Genomic DNA, 11,074 nt, shown 5'->3' with positions numbered 1-11,074 from the left:
GAGGGGAACCCACATAATTTAAATAACTCAAAGTAATTTAGAGAAATGTGTTTTAATCTAACGGCAGAAAAGCCACAGCTTTCAAAACCACCGAAAGGAAAATCTATAAGTCACATCTATAAAGTGCTTTTCATCAGCATATCAGAGGTCGATGCATGTATGTAAATATTGCTGGCAAGAGCAATAATGTTGTCCTTCATCACGATAGTGAATCATTACCTTTATGCATTCACTAGTGTATCATTTTTTGCACGGGTTCAATATGCATTCCTGCAGAAGACATACTTGCTTTTGTGTGATGTGACACTGTGATTAATTCAATTTGGTGCCAAAGTATTTAATCTGTAAAATTAATGTTCTAATAAACTCATGTTGATGTAATTTGTGATATTTAAAATACCCATGCATTTATTGTTACACATGTATTATTACCTTATTTTAATTATTGCATTTTGTTGATTTAGCTTTTTATATTTTTCTAAAAACAACTGGTTTACTTTTTTTTCCCCCCCGAATTGCATAAGATCTGACATTAAGTTCCAACGACATGGCGGAAATCCATATTTGGTCACACATATTTTTTTTCTAAAATGCATAGTGGACATGGTTCACTTGCCCATTAGAGAGACATGGAGACAGAGGAACAGAGAGGGAGAAAGACCTCACATTTCACTGATGCCCTTTTCTAAACACAGGTCCAAATCACACACTTCATCTGGGCACGGAGGTAAAGCTCTAGATGAGTTTAGCCCCTGTCTACTAACACCCCCACCCACTCTCTGCCAGGCTGTTCAACTGTGTGAGAGAGAGGAGGAAAGAGAGACTATGACTAGAGCTGAGCAGCAGCGGCACTGTTCTCCTCCAGCTCCAGTCTTTATCCCCGCCTGAGCATTAGATGTGATTACTGCTCAGCGCTCGACACTGACAGAGACAGAGAGCTCCCAGAGACAGCAGGAGTGGGTGAGAGACATAAAGAGACAGAGAGCGAGGGAGAGCACAGAGGAAAAGAGGAGCACAGCTCTCTCGTTCCCTGCGATGCTGCTACAGTGATACAAGAGTGCCCCCTGCTGCTTCTGGTGTCTGGGTGTTAAACACACACACACACACACACACACACACATACATACATGTGCACGCACTCTTTGAAATCCAGCTACGAGAGTGGGACTGCATAGAACTTGTGGGGGTATACCAAAAGCGAGACCAAGCATATGACTGTGTGGCTTTCCGCGCTGTGTGTCTACAGTGTGAGTATGTCTGCGGCACACAGAGAATTTACAGAACAGAGCTGTGACTAAGGTGACTTAATTATGAGTCTGACATTACTAAGTGATTCCTTTACAGTGGTGTCTAACTAATAGCTACGCACCCACGTTCCGCTCCCATAAAAATTCTGTGAGGCTACGATTAAACACTTGACACATCCTAAATAGTGTGGCGTGGTAAGAAGATAGACAATATACCATGTAATTTTAAACACACCCTCTCTGGTGAGGGGTATTATTGGACAGCAGATCACTTGTGTAGTTTGTGTAAGAAGCACAAGTAGAGGCGTGTTGAGCATTTAGTTGAAAGACTTATTTTGTGTGACAGCCTTACTACACTAGCAAAGAAACTCTTCATATTTTGGATAAATGCTCTCATTTTTATGTATTCCTATATTTTGAGGGTATTACCTATAAAGCAATAGTAGTAGTGTTTTAATATACATTATAACATATTTTTAATATAAGGAAAATACTTAAACTAAACCTACTAACTGTTTTCATCTATGTCCCAGAAAAGAAATATCATGTGTAAAACCTAGAAAGCTAAACTCGCACAAAAAGATTTTATGGTAAACAGCCTACAAACTTAAATTTAGATAGATTTTATTTAACCATCAAAGTCTTAGTAAGTAATCTGTGTGACAATGAGTCGATGCCAAATGCAGTAAAAGTCGGGAAACCAGAGAGCAAAGCTGTCATGTGACTAGCAGTGTGTCCGAGCAGTCTCACCATGGTCTCCATGAGCTTCCAGTCCTTCTCCAGCTGCTCCATCGGTCTGGTCCACCAGCTGCAGAACCGAGCATAACGCTGGCCCTGAAACCAGTACTGCCGCAGCCACTCAAACTCCACCTTCACACACAAATACACGTAAAACAAAAACGTTGTTCAGAGAGACAACTTTCATCTGATATTTACATAGATTATATATGCATTCCTTTCCCTGTTCTTTTCACTAAGTACATCTCTAAGTAGAACACTGACTTTTCTGTTTAGATACATTTACTTGTCAGAGTGTGAAATTATATGAATGCTTTTACAAATACAAAAATAAATTCTTAGTCCCTTGTAAGAAAATAAATTGGACATGATTTTGCACTGGAAGAAAATGACACATTCCCTTGAAATCATACTTGCTAATTCCATCTTTGAATTGTTGCACATTCTGTTTGTCACGAAATAGTTTCAAAGCACGTTCACTCATTTTTGACACGTAGATAAAAAAAAAACATCCTACCACAAATAGTACAAACATTGGTCATGTCTTTAAGTACAATCACACCCTCAAAACAATTTAGACACAAACAAGCCTACTGTATGTCTGCTCACACACACACACACACACACACACACACACCATTGAGCACACCTGAAAACTCCGCCCTCTCCTTCCTTTCCTCATTCCCTCCATCCCCTCCTCTCCTGCTCCGTCTGGAGATGACAGTCTTTACTGCCAAGCCGCTCCCCTCTCCTCCACTGGGAGTGTTTTTGTTTCCTGCTCTTTTGAAGTGCTGATTTAATCCTCGCACGGATGCTTCACGTAGCCAGGTGTAGCCTTTCTATTTCCAAGTGTGTCTTTCCGTGTTTGTGTGTTCGTACCTGAACTGTATGCGCATCAGTGCATTTGTGCCCTTGCAAGTATCTGTCTGCATAAATGCGTGAGCGTCTTTGTTAATGCGTATACAATCGCCAACGTAAATGTGAATGTCAAAGATTGCCCCAACTGCCACCAACGTAAATGTGAGACGCTGAGCTTCCCTCCCCCAAAACATTCTACAAAGCATCATCTACTGAAAACAATGCACGCTCCATTTCATGTTGACGTAGACAACTGTACAACACAAAACGTAGTTTCATACAATGGAAACGCATATAAAATAGCACGACGAGAGCCATTGTTCCTTTTCTGAAAAGTAGTTTGTTTATTGTTCTTCTAACAGAGCATTAGGCAAGCAGAGCTCTTTTACAGCTATGAACAGTCATCGAAACAGTTTAAAACACATTTATTCCAGCTGAGCGCTCCCATGAAATAAAACTATAATTTGGGTGATCCAAAATTGTCATCCAACTTTGACAAATTACGTTCATATATATAACTACGCTGCACTGACTAAAAAGTCACGGAGACCCATCTTCAGTTTGAGTTTTATTTTGAGCGACATCCACTGTAACTTTCTCTCTAGCACAAAAGTTTGAACAGGCCTGCAACTGAGCAAAAGACTGTCAGAAAATATGGCATAAAGTTTTGTCTCAAAGTATATTCGCAATTAGAATCAAGAAGTATGAATTATACTTGCACTGCATTGTTAAACCTGCAAGTGTATCACAGACAAAAGCAAGTATAGATTCAGCAAGAACTTTCCTGTCCTGTCTTCACACTTCACAGTGTTGGAATCCATATAACTTCCACAATCCAACATTTATAGTAACTTTATATAAGGATTTACCAGCTGTCGTGAAAAAAGAACGTTGATTATCTTCAATCTTTAGTTCTAATTTTTCACTCTTGAAACGCTTAGATTCAACTAATACTTTAAATTACAAAGCTTCGTAAGAGTCATGTGACTCTTGGTCACATGACTCTTACATTAAACTAACTTTATTAGCAGTAGCAGCATTAACATGGATTATATGTGTCTGAAGGATGTTTCCCTAAACTGAGTTTGTTTTTACAACAACAAAAAAAACTAATAGTTTTGAACTCAAATTAAGTTCCCAATATCCTGAACTCTTCTAATAAGAGCCACTGGAAAGTTTGAACACTGAACTTAAAAGATCCTGCGATTGGTGACATTTTTTAGTGGTTACTGCTCTGCAAAATGAGGCAAGACATCTTCCATACAGTCGCCCAAAAACAAAGGGCAAAAATTATTTACACAAACAACTTGAGAGGATTCTGTCCTGGAAAAAGGCTCTGATCACAGTGGGGATGACATGCAAGGACTGGGGCATGTCAGGGAGAATACACAGCCAGTGGCACTGCTCAGCAGCCTCTCAGTCACTCCATACAACCCACCCTTCAAAGAAATGTCATCCTTTATGGTCCCTTCAACACAATCCAAATCCACTCCCCTTCGATCACTACAGCTCAAACACACAACAAAGCCACACGAGCCAATATCGGACGTCCTTTTCACACAGTCTGTCCATCCTTCTATCTCTCTGATTGTCTGCCTGTCCTTTAGTGAGAAGAAACCAACCTGTGTCTCCACTTTGAGCTGACATGGCAGCCAGTCCCCTGCTGCGCAGGCCAGTGGAAGCCACAAAGCACGCCATCTAAAGCTACTGAGGAGTGCTGGCTATGTGGCATTTGGAGGCTAGCTACCCAGCTGAGAGTTACCAAGTAGGGAACTATGACTAAATGCCACCTATTCAGGTAGACAGATCGAAAGTGTGTGCGAAAGAGAGAGTGGTTGTTAGGCCTAGTTTTTCTATGAGATGGCGTGGGGGAGTGAGAGGGGAGTTAGTGACTCCCCTGAGGCAGTCGCTGTCATCTGTCCAGGTGATGGACACACCAACTACACATTAGCTGCACATTAGTTGACCGGCCTCCCACCATGGCAACTCTGGAGTTAAAGCCAAGTAGCCCCTTTTTTCCCCCCGATTTAATGAGGTACTTTTTTTTTTCCACACCTTCACGGTAGTCCCTGAGCGGGTCCAATCAATTTCTGGGCTGGGCCCTGAGGTGAGAACTGATGAGAGTGTGATCGATCCCACTCTGCCGTCCTCTGTTTACCTTTCCTGATCTCCTCACATATAAGCCTGGTTACCGGTGAGCAACTAGGAACGCAATTTACACTCATCACACATTTGCCAGAGTAGTCGCACACAATCTAGGTTATAACACACAGATTGCTATATATGTTTTACTTTCACCCTACAGGTAGAAAAAAAAACTTAGGAATGGTCAGGTTTTCTAAAATGACTACTCATAAATTATAGAGGCTTTTTCTCATAACATTCTATCTTCAAGATAGTGTTTGTCACTTCTTTCCTCTCAGACTAAAGATTAAAGAAATAGTCATCGTTGAATCCTAAAATCTGTTCGTGTTAATCGTCTGGTCGCAGCATTTTTGTACAACTTGAAGGCCTGAAAGAGACGATTTGTCCAAGCTGGTAAATCGTAATACAATTGATCATAGAAATTCAGTTTGAAACCTTTGTAAATTTCCAGTTAAGTACGGGGCTTAAATTAACAAACGATTCTATTAATTGACATTTTACACACCGTCCCAAATATTTTGAAAGCAGGGTTTTAAACGAATAAATGATATACTCAAAAAATAAAACAAAATCTAAAGCCTAAATCATGGCATTGCAAAATTCAGAAATGGTCAAAAATGTTGCCTTTTATGGATAGATTTATTTTATCAATGTAGTATTTTTTTAATAAAACCAAAGCACAGAGAAATTAAATAACCCATTAAATCAACCAATACGATGAATAATTAGAAACAATGTTAACAAGCAGTAAAGGTAATGCAAGTAAAAATAACAGCAGAGATAAAAAGTACAAACCACAATAAACTGATCTGTTACAAAAAAATAATTTGAGTACTTATTAATAAGATTACTTTGACATTCTCATTGTAAGCCCTTTTAAGAAAGCCATTTCAAAGCAAAGCCAACACTGAAGCAGCCTGTGGAGACATTTTGGCCATGAAAACAGAATATCAGAAGGTCACACACAACTACTTCCGTACAGTTCACTTTCTGCCAAAGCTTGTGGGAACCTCCCCACCCCCCATCAATATTTACTGTGGGGGAACTAGCATCATTAGAGGGGGTCCCTCAGGGCACTCTGTCACACACCCACCTGGGAAGTGACACAGTGGCTTTAAATGAGACAAGACATTTGCGTCTGGGATTAGCATTTCAAAGCCAAACCTGCACATGGGGAAGGTGCGGTGATGCTGTGTTAGCCTACCTCCGCCACCTAAAACAGGAGGTGAGATTAAAAGGAGACAGTGAGAGGGACCAAACACACAGGTGGGAAATTTTTCTTTATTTCCATCTCTGTCTCCATTCAATTTTTACTTCAATTAGCTATCCCGACTGACCCCCAAATGCTGACAGCGATGGCAGATGCTCTACTTCATCTTCGTCAAACCGGGCCCACACCCTGTGACAAATGTCAACCTCCACCTCCTTGCACCACATTGCACAATATCCCTGGAATGTCAGCCAGTGCTAGCTTGCTGTTTAGCACTTTTTAAGGAAAGGCCCATAAGGCACAGCTCAGGTCAGGCTGCCTGCGTGTCTCAGGCTTGTTCACTCCTCAGTCGCCCATGTCAAACACGACCTGCGCAATATGCACCCACCAAGAGCCAAACTGGGCCGCGATCATAAATAACTCCACCAACAATACATCATTTAAGTGGGTGTTCTGCTCTCGTGGGCAACTCCAAACAAATGGCCACATCGATCATTGAGAATGCCAGGTAGGGTAGGCTTGAGCCCCCGAGAGTACCCCTCCTTACTTAAATACTCACACACACACCTGCTCTTTTATAAATTGTGCACTGTTTTCCTGAATAAACCAATGTTTAGTAATCCTGTGCCACAAGCAAGAAACTAGCAGTTGCTAACTCAACTAGCACAGCAGTTCTCCCAAACCAGACAGCGCTATTGTTTGGCTCTGCTGAATAATTAATATTGTCTACAACCTTTAAACAACCTTACGTCAGACTCATCTGTCATGGTATCCTGCTAAGGGGTCTGGGTGCTAGTGTCAGCTTGGATGTGAACTTTGGGCCAAAGGGTGTAAAAGAGGGAGAGGTGAAGTGATATATTAACTGCTGGCCTGCAGCAAGTGAACACAGTATGCTGGTGGCTCTGCAGCACAGCCACTCGTGTTCCTCTTTTTTGACCTCCCTCTATCCCTCCATATCCCAAGCCAGCATCACTCATTGTTCTGTATAAAAAGGGGTTAAGGAGTGGAGAGGGGCCTGACTCCATCTTTTAGAAAAACATATGGAGAGGCTATTGCTGTACAATCCATCACAGGCCAGGACAAATGAAAACAACCTGGATTTCATATTGCAACCATTTCCCTGAGCAGAGACAACAAGGTACGTAGAAGTTGGTAAGCTGGCAAGCGTCCATCCTGCCATGTACAGATGTTTAACCTGCTATCAGATCACTTCCAGTATGGTACACAAGTCTCATAATGCAGATAAAATAGAATCAACCAGAATCCACCAGGATTAAAATGTTTAAAAAAGGTTTAAAGCACACGATTTTCCTCTTTGTCATATTTGCTTTTCATTTCAGATTTTAAGAGTTTTTGTTGGAATGTGTTTTGTCGTTTTTGTTGTCATGTTTTTGACATCATTTGGCTCATTGGGAGACTGACATGGAAAGATATAACACACTGATACCGTAAAGTTACGTAGGGTGATTGTCCCATCAAAGAACACAAGGTCAAAGGGCTTCATTAAATGTATGTTCACCAGACTCTATCCACAGGTGCACAAGTCTATACAATGCAAAAGCAAAATAAATAAATAAGCAAACTGTTATTAATCATGGATAATGGTTTCATTGTATTTCCACAATACTTTCTGTGATACTGTCTTGAAAAATCCTGTCATATTTGCAGATGGTTCTTAATTGTTTTTTGTGACCAGATGGAACAATTCAGATTGTGCTAGGAGGGCCATGAACTCTTAAAAAAAGTAAAGGAATAGTCTTTAAAACTTAAGACTGGAATCCTATTGTCTAAACTCTTGGCACATATTCACATTAAGTAGTCTCAGAAGGCCCTAAAAGTGAAGTCAGATTTATAAAACTGATTCAGATGTGGTGCATACAGCTCATCTACGCTAGCTTAAAAATGCTAGTAAAACTACATGTAAAAAACGAAAATAAAATCAAAGAATGGTCCAATGTGCATAACACACATATCACAGACACACGTGTACATACATATGCACATTCATGTGAACACACACCACCGTCTCCCCACCTCATTGTGAATCTCCTCACAGTCCTGTAGCGTTGCCGGCAGCAGAGCCACAAGCCTATGGGATCCTGTGTCGGGGTCAGTGTGCAGGTTGGACAGGGCCTCCTGGCAACGTGACTGGATGTAGGTCAGGGTTCCACTGGAACACTGATCGGAACAACACAGACTGTGTTACAAACAGAGCGTAACTGCAGTGCTTGTGAGAAATTTAATACATTTAACCTAGGTGCATGCCTAGAAAATATGCATATACTGGTCAAACTACCCAACTAATAAGCTGTCTACTTGCTAATATTAAAACCACAGACAGAACAGGTAAACTATTTGCAATGTTCTGTTCTGTTGGGAAAATTCATAAGGACACTGCTTCTAAATGAAGCACCTACAGAGAGTTGCAGAACAAGTACACATCCCAATGCCAAGGGCATTTTCTAATGGCATGCAGCCTCCCCCAGCTTGACAATTTGCCCTAGCTGGATTGCTCAACAACTTGAGAAACATCAGTAAGAACCCAAGACATTCGTATGACCTAAAAACTGATCACATCCTAATACAAGTAAGTCCATGGGCTTCGCTGGAACATGCACATTCCATGACCCCAACCTATAAAACCCAAAGGATATCCTATGGGCATCCTGGGCCAAGGAAAACCTGTTTCCTAGATGTTGGTTCTCTAATGGGCAATAGGTGCTTTGACAGCACGAGTAGGACCTACACAATGTCAGGCAGGTGGTTTAACATGCTAACATACTAGCCTAACATCTCTGTGGAATCAGAGGAAATTAACATTATTTTATGTATGTTCACCACCTCATCCTGCACGACTGCATCACTATTTGCAGAAGAATTTCTGTTTAAAAAGGCTTTGGCTGGACTGTAAGTAGTTCTTGTGAATTTCTCTTTAATGCTAATTTCTGCACATGTAGACAGATTTGAAACAGACAGTAAGAGATTTGTTATTTTTGCCACAGTTTTAATCACAGTTAATCGCCTTGCTATCACAAACAGATTGCATGTAACGTGAACCCATTCACTCGCAAAGTGATGACAGACTGATAGCAGACGGAGTATTGCCAATTTATCAGTCATGACACACAAAAGTTGCCTGGAAGATGGTAACTTATTGCAAGCGATCACAGACCTGGTCCCTGTCTTTGAAGCAAACACTTAAATGGCAAAAAAACCTGCAAGTTCACTGAATACTGTAACTATAATTCCTATCACGCCACATTCACCGTTTTCACTACTGTGGCTGTAACAGAAGGTTGCTGGCTGTTTCAAAGACAGTGTTGTACCGAAGACCATTTGCTTTCAAAGTAAATTTGATCTACTTGAAATGTTTTAATTGCAGTAAACAATCTGTGTTTTCTGTTTTGCCTTCTACTTTTCCAAGTTTCCACCCCAATCAGGACTGCAGCAAACAACAAAGAATTGCATAAAGGTTTTTGGTGCAGCATGGCATCTTTGAGACCAATTTCAACTAGTAACTACTAGCAACCACTCACTAACCAACCAGGGAAGGCACATTTTTCCTTAGCAGTCTGATGATTTTTTTTTAAAACATTTTGTAGTATATTTGGATATACTGCAGTGGCTTTACTTACATCGCCAAACCCTGCAGGGAAAGACCGTTCGTTTTTCTGTTTTATTTCTCAGTAAAAGGGTCGTAAGAGGACAACAAAGTTCTTCAGCATACAATGTTGAATATTATTTACTTATTAACTTTTTACAGAGTCTTTCAATAAAACAGCATAGCAGCATTCCTTATTAATTCCAAAGGAGGCTGTCGGTAGACCATACAGCATTTTACGAAGCGATTCAGAACAGAGTTTAATCTGTTGTCTGACTTCTCACCTCAGCCACTCTGTGTGTGGAGCTGAAGCGTGCAGTGTCTCCAGCTAGGACACAGTGCTGGTGGGTACTGTTCAGGTCATCTGGTAAATACAGTTAAGAGAAAACTATCAAAACACAACGACATTACCAATGAGAGTTATCAAAAGAGCAGCGAAGAGTAAACAAGAGCTCACACCAGAACTGAATGTTCATCCCATACTGATGTTGTGTTTTTTAATAATTAAAATAAAGAGTAGAAAGGAGCATAAAAGGAAAAGATTATGACAGAAAACACAGGAAAGAAGGAGAGTGAAGAAACATGACAACTACATCATCTTATACTCTCAGACAGATTGCGCTTGGTCCAGTACCGACGAATCAAATAGAGTGAGCAGCATTGTAGTATAATTTTAATTACCAAACAAAACCAGATCGAGCTCAATCTGTCAAGATGGAAGAGCCATACCAACAAACATTTGTCCAATATCACACAAGCTTTACAAAGAGGCCTTACTGCTGTTTCTTGTGTATCCCTCCATGTGTTTCTTTGTGTGTATAGATGTTTCTCAGCTCTGCCATTATTTGCCTCATAACAATAATTAATTTAGCCATGACAGAGCTGTCATTCACAGCACATGTGCATATTTACACCCGCCTTGAGCAAGAGTACACCGGCTAATGCCTGTGATTTGAAAGTCAAACAGCCAAATGCTTTGGGAGGAAGATATTATTGTTTGGTGGGAGAAAAAAAAAAGATGGTGACAAACAAAACAACTTGCCGGTGTTTTCTTCACCCTGATGAGATTGTGAAGGATTAGGTCTCTGGGCAGAATTACTCTGCGTCTTTAAAACTGTTTATATCCAATAACAAATTATCTCCATCAATCTGCTCTTTTCTTGGCGCGTCTGATGCGTCAGTGGGATCAGGAGGGAGTAGAGGCAAACTCAATAACTGTAATAAATATTTATCTTTCTTTCAACCCCTGTGCCTGCTGCCACTTGTCCTCCTTTT

At 40.7% G+C, this 11,074-nt stretch overlaps 1 protein-coding gene across 1 annotated transcript in view; it reads right to left on the bottom strand.

Annotated features, from left to right (window-relative positions):
* fto (FTO alpha-ketoglutarate dependent dioxygenase) overlaps nucleotides 1–11,074 on the bottom strand; it is a 114,699-nt gene that overhangs the window by 76,571 nt on the left and 27,054 nt on the right. Inside the window, exons 5-7 of the mRNA XM_085253553.1 lie at nucleotides 10,084–10,163; nucleotides 8,233–8,376; nucleotides 1,998–2,117 (exon numbers count right to left, since the gene is read on the bottom strand). Of these exons, the coding sequence (XP_085109679.1) occupies nucleotides 1,998–2,117; nucleotides 8,233–8,376; nucleotides 10,084–10,163 (344 nt within the window). The remainder of the gene's footprint in view (nucleotides 1–1,997; nucleotides 2,118–8,232; nucleotides 8,377–10,083; nucleotides 10,164–11,074) is intronic.

This window comes from Mchenga conophoros, linkage group LG1 (assembly GCF_057382185.1).
Source record: "Mchenga conophoros isolate Kocher_MC1m ecotype Shallow Benthic linkage group LG1, M_conophoros_male_GT1.1, whole genome shotgun sequence".
NCBI classification, from domain to species: Eukaryota; Metazoa; Chordata; class Actinopteri; order Cichliformes; family Cichlidae; genus Mchenga; species Mchenga conophoros.
Note: the sequence above shows the minus strand (reverse complement) of the source record. Positions and strands in the feature narration are given on the sequence as shown.